Source organism: Cinclus cinclus, chromosome 5, assembly GCF_963662255.1.
Source record: "Cinclus cinclus chromosome 5, bCinCin1.1, whole genome shotgun sequence".
NCBI lineage: Eukaryota > Metazoa > Chordata > Aves > Passeriformes > Cinclidae > Cinclus > Cinclus cinclus.
Genome location: NC_085050.1, coordinates 62,854,357 through 62,859,856, shown reverse-complemented (window position 1 = coordinate 62,859,856; position 5,500 = coordinate 62,854,357). Strand labels below are relative to the sequence as shown.

Here is a 5,500-nt window from a genome sequence, read left to right as displayed (position 1 = left end):
CAGATCTGGAGGAAACCCCCACTGGTTTATCTGCCTGCCAGGCAGCAGTGCTGCTGGGGTGCCCACCCAGAGGGCTCTGAACATGCAGCTCTCTGTGGGGTTATCTCATTGGGATGCTCCACTTTGGAATGGTGGCAGATTTTTTGTGGCTGTGGGGACCATTCCAGGTGGAAGGTGCAGCTCTTCAGCCCGTGGTCTCATAGTGCTGCCCATCTGAGGTGCAGGCTCCTGTCACAACCACTGAGCTCAGCTGGGTGGTGACATTACTATGGGAACAGGAAATTCAGGAGAGATTTCCTGCTCTTTAATGATGCCTAGACAAAAGAAATCTTCCAGTACATGGCTGGGTATTTCAAATCCCAAACAAAAGGGAGGTTTCTGCACAGGAGGTGCCAGGAGGTGGCACAAGGACAAATCCCTGGCTTTTCTGATGACATGCCAGGCTGAGCACTGTAATTTGGGAGGGCTTTGTGGGGCCAAGTTCCAGCTAGAGGCACATGCAAAAGCTTTGCTCCAGCCTGCAAGTATTTCCTTCCTTGTTGCAGACACAGGGACCACAACTGACATGAGGGCTGCGTTCCTGGTGCTGCTCCTCTGGGCCGTGGCCTGTGCTCACCCTGTAAGTACCCCCTGGACTGACATTCCCACCCCAAAACCCTGGGTTTTGCCCAGCCAAGGCACACTGATCACTGATCAAATGTCTCCTGGATGTGTTTAGGTGCCTGGCCATGAACCCACCCACCTCAGCACCCTGCAGGAGGTAAGCCACAGGTGTCCCACAGGTAGCAGCCCCTCAGGTAGCAAGTCTGGGATGGGGAAGCAGCCCTGAGCAGGCATCCTTTGGCCCGGAACCTGGGAGGGATCTGCTGCTTCCATGGGTCTTTGAGCTTTGTCTGTCTGCTCAGTCTTTTCAAGCTGGGTTGGTTTCACCCTGTTTTGACTTGCCTCCCTGAGAAAGTTCCCAGCTCACCTGACACCTTTTGCTGTGCTGGCCCTGAAAAAAGGAGTTTCTGTGCTCTGAACTAGCCCAGCCTGGGCTTTTCTGGGCTGTCCTTTTGTTGTTTGCTACCATTCTGTTTTGTATCAGCAGAAATAACTAAAGGTCTGAGGTGCAAGAAATAAAGGCTTGAGCTCTTGCATGACTTGGGAGCGAGGTCTTGCAGTAGCAGCAGTAAACATGCTGTGGCTGGTGTTTAATAAACCAAAAGCACTGTGTCATGTTTTGCCTCCAGGATACCACAAATGAAGATTACATGGGCAAGCTGGGCAACCACCTAGATAGCAGAGATGGCAGACATCCTCCTACCGGTCCAGAGACAGGGGAAAATGCCCTTGCCAGGGACCTGACAGGTGGGAAAGCTGTGGATGAGGAGCCACGTGAGCTCAGAGGCCAAGACATGGAAGGCCGAGTTGGGCAGGCTCAGCACATGAACCAGGTGGACCACGAGGACATGGACACCCATAATGGGAATGACCTTGGTTTCCTGGTGAGTGAGTGAGTGAGTGAGTGAGTGAGTGAGTGAGTGAGTGGAGATGAATGTTTCATTCTGCCAGGAAAGCTCCCTTGGCCCCAAACCTGGAACTGGTCAAGGCTTTGCATTCATCCGCTTGTCCCCTCCATAGGAGGCGGATGCACGTGACACTGATGATGGTGACAACGGAGACCACTACGGCACCGGAGCCAACGCGTTTCCCTCCCATGGCGGCGGGTTCCTGGACGAGGAGGACGACAGTGGGGATGACACCTTCGATGCCAATGGGGAAGAGGAGAGGGGTGAAGGCCCCACCTACGTGGCTGGTGCTGATGGGGCAGGGGAACAGGAGCACGAGGCTGGCCGTGGGGATGCCGGGGCTGGCGGGGGACACGGTGACAGCAGCAGCAGCAGCAGCAGTGAGAGCGGAGGGGCAGACCATCGGCGCTACAGGAACTACAGATTTGGGCACACCTACAGACACGGAGGAGCCAGCAGCAGCAGCCAGGAAGAGGAGAGCTATGACTTCCAGGATGAAGCCATGCAGGGGGATGATCCCTCTGTCTTTGACGGCCCGGGCAGCAGCTACAGGATGCGCCACGCTGGACCCCGTGCCCTGGGGAACAGCTGGGAGAGTGCCCAGGGGGCTGGTTCCCACCTCTGGGAGGAGGGGGACAGCAGGTCCCCCGAGGTAGAGGATGGTGACTCTGGAGAAGACAGCCCATCCGTGGAGGACAACAGCCAGTCAGAAGAGCCTGTTGACAGCCGGTCAGAGGAAAAAAGCTCCAGCAGCTCCAGGGAGGATGGGGAGGATAGCCCCTCCAGGGAGGATGAAGACAGCAAATCCAGGGAGAGCACTGATGAGCAGTCAGATGAAGAGCCAGGGGAGACCCCGGAGGTGGTGAGAACCTTGAATGAGCACAGCAACAGCCAGACGTGGGAAGGGCAGGAGGACTGGGACTCTGCTGAGGACAGGAGTGTGCAGTCCACACCTGACAGTGAGTCCAGGGAAGAAGAGGGTGAACTGAGCAAGTCCAAGGAAGATGATGATGACCAGAGCCAGTCCACAGAGGACACTGTAGAGGAGTCAGAGGAGGATGAGAAGGACTCTGTGCCGAGCACATCAGCTGAGAGCCCAGAGTCCCCGGAGGATGACAGCAGCCCAGAGGACAACACAGGTGAGGACAGCAGGTCCACAGAGAGCAACAACAGCGAGTCCCAGGAAGACGACAGCGATGGCGACGTGGACAGCCACTCCCATGAGGATGCCACCCGTGAGTCCAGCAGCCATGGTGATGACAGCTCCCTGCAGAGCCTGGAGAGCGAAGGCCGCAAGCGGCGGCCGGGCGCCCTGCGCCACAGACCCGCTGCTGACTACGATGACAATGACTGCCAGGACGGGTACTGACCTCTGCCCCACGGCCTCGGCCACATGGGGGGTGGGGGGGAAGGAGGGGTTAATTTATTTGCTATATAGCCTGGGTGACTTCTTCTCAAGAAGATGCTGTGGTTAAAACGGAGTCGGGTCCGGCAGGGTGAGGACTGGTTGCCAGGCACAGGGAAAACACCGAACCACAGCAAGAAAAGGCATTTTCTGTATCAAACTGGAGAGCAGCTGAGAGCTGTGACTGCCAGCAGGGTGATGCTGCCCACTTGCCCCAGGGGCACAGTGATGGCTTGGCACTCCTGGGCATGCTGGGCAGAAAGGTCCCTGTGTTTACCCCTTGTGTTTACCTACCACTGCCCTAAACACATCTGCCCAGACTCCAGCTGGGGCTTTCCATTAACTCCATGTCCAGCACATAAAAAGGAAACGCTACAGCTGGTGTGCACATGTGGTGCATGGGTGCAGCAGGGTGTGAAGTACCACTTCAGGATGGGATGTATGTAATATTTTTATTATTATTTTGTAAGAAATGTACAGAAAACATTATACTGTATCCTTTTTGCACTTGTATTTCAAAGCTGAAATGTACCCTGTTGACTTCTTTAATCACCATTAAAACCACCAAACTCCACTGTAGTGTAGTTTGAGGTGTTGCTGTTTTTTTCTTTTGGGTGTGTCAGGGTCTGCAATTTGGGGCTGGATCAGAAGGAGCAGGAAGCAAAAGGCAGGATATTTGTGTGGGGACCCACAGCATGCCAGGGGGAGAGGGAAAGAAAAAGCTGAGGGTGTTCCCCCTCTATTTCCAGGTGCCCCAAAGTCCAGCCCTGCCCCTTGGTGAACCCACAGTGGGGTGGAAAATCTGGCTGATGACCCCAGAGCTGGACCTGGGACTTTGCTGTATTAGGGCCATCACCTCCTGCAATGTGAGCAAGGGTTGTGCTGCTCCTTCTCAGGTGCTGGAAAGATGTCCTGGGGTATGAGGACTCTTCTGGGCCACTGGCTCTGTGTGCCCATGGCGGCCCCTGGTACCAGGTTCCCTGCAGCAGAGATGCAGGTGAGCAGGGAAAAGGAGTTATCATGAGTAAAGCGTGTTTTGCTCTACGTGACATTCGGTTGTTTTTTTCCTCCTACCAGCTAGTAAACAGCACATTATTTAAAATCCCATTATTTAAAATCCCACCCAGGCCCTTGTCCCTTGTCCACATCTACAGGGAAAGCAGTACAATGTGGGTTTCGATGCTGACAGGTGAAGTTTTGGGCTGTTGTGTCACTGGGCAGTTTTACAGCATGGAGCTGTGGTTCTGCAGGGGACAGTCCCCAAGGGCACAGGGTGAGTGGGTACATTCCCTTCAGCTGTCCAGTCTTAGGGGTGTCACTGCTGAGCATTGTGGTACCAAATTCAAGAATCGGTAAAAAAATGAAATATTTTTCTGCTACTTATAGCAGAACCACACTTAATTTGTAGCCTTTTTCCACCACTGTGAAGGGGTAGGAGCTGAACAGCTCCTGGGTTTTATGGAAATTCTGTTTTAATTTTCACCCTGTGTAACCTTTTCTGTTTCTGTATGAGATCAGCTCTGTGACTGTGAAACCTGCGGTTACCCCACATGGCTGCCTTGGGAATGAGCCTCTCTCCTGAGCATGCATCCCACTAGTCCCCGCTTCGCTGTGACCTGGCCCTCATTTTTTGGACCCTTCGCATCAGTTGTGTGAATAGCTGGGGATGCTGTGATGGCAGTGACGCCTGTCAGGGTCACGGACACCAAAATCCTGGAGTGCAGCCGCACCACTGGGGTGGAAGACAGCAAGCGTGGGTTTGGCTGCAGCCGAAAGGGCTGGGTCCCATCCCTGTCGCTGTGGTTTAAAGCGCTAGTAATGACGAGTGTGCTGCTGCAGGGCAGGCAGGGCTGGGAGCTCTCCGTGACCAGCAAGCGGTGCTGCAGCTCCTGCAGCGGCGACCTTCTGGTGCCACCTCTGTCACAGCGCTGGCTCGCGTCCCCGCGGCCATCGGAGGTGATGTTTGCCTAGCCACAGCTGCTGTGGGTGGGGACGGAGAGTTTTATTTCGGATTCCTCCAGGAAGAGGAGTGTAGCTGCGCAGTGAGCCCAGCCTGCGAGGAGGACGGTCGGGACGTTTCAGGGATGGGGTGAAACCGCTTCTTACAAATTTGTGCATGACCCTTTTTTTATCCATCCTCATCCTTGCGGAGTGGCGCTGGCTTGCGCAGCAGCTTGGCTCGGCTGGGCAGGGGACTGCGTGTCCCTGTCCTCCTCATTTCCTACGTGGAGAGAAAAACTGGATTGATTTGGGTTTAGTGTGAGCGGGAGGCCGGAGTGCCTCGCAAACAGCGCCGAGGGTGTCGGGCTGTGCTGTCCCACGCGTGGGTCCCTTTCAGGTGCCGTCCCCGGGACCTGTTGCCACTGCACTCGTGTCCTGGCCAGCGACGTCCAAAACTCGCCTCCCGCTGGCTGGCTGCTCCCCAAAAACCAGAGAGCCCGTGCCAGAGCTGGCTGCTGCCTGCCGGCCCTGCCAGGACAGCTTCCCACGGGACCATCCCTCCTGGGCATTGCCTTTCTCTGAGAAAACCTCCTGCTTGGCCGCAGGGAGGGAGCTGCTCGTGTAGGAACCGTGGAGGGGTGTG

General features: G+C 55.5%; 1 protein-coding gene across 1 annotated transcript; it reads left to right on the top strand.

Annotated features, from left to right (window-relative positions):
- Positions 1-544: 544 nt before the first annotated feature.
- LOC134044617 (dentin matrix acidic phosphoprotein 1-like) lies at positions 545-2,880 on the top strand. Its single transcript, XM_062493894.1, has 4 exons — positions 545-619; positions 719-760; positions 1,233-1,487; positions 1,624-2,880. Exons 1-4 carry the CDS (start codon positions 566-568, stop codon positions 2,878-2,880), a joined length of 1,608 nt encoding a protein of 535 aa, XP_062349878.1. The 5' UTR covers positions 545-565.
- Positions 2,881-5,500: the final 2,620 nt, after the last annotated feature.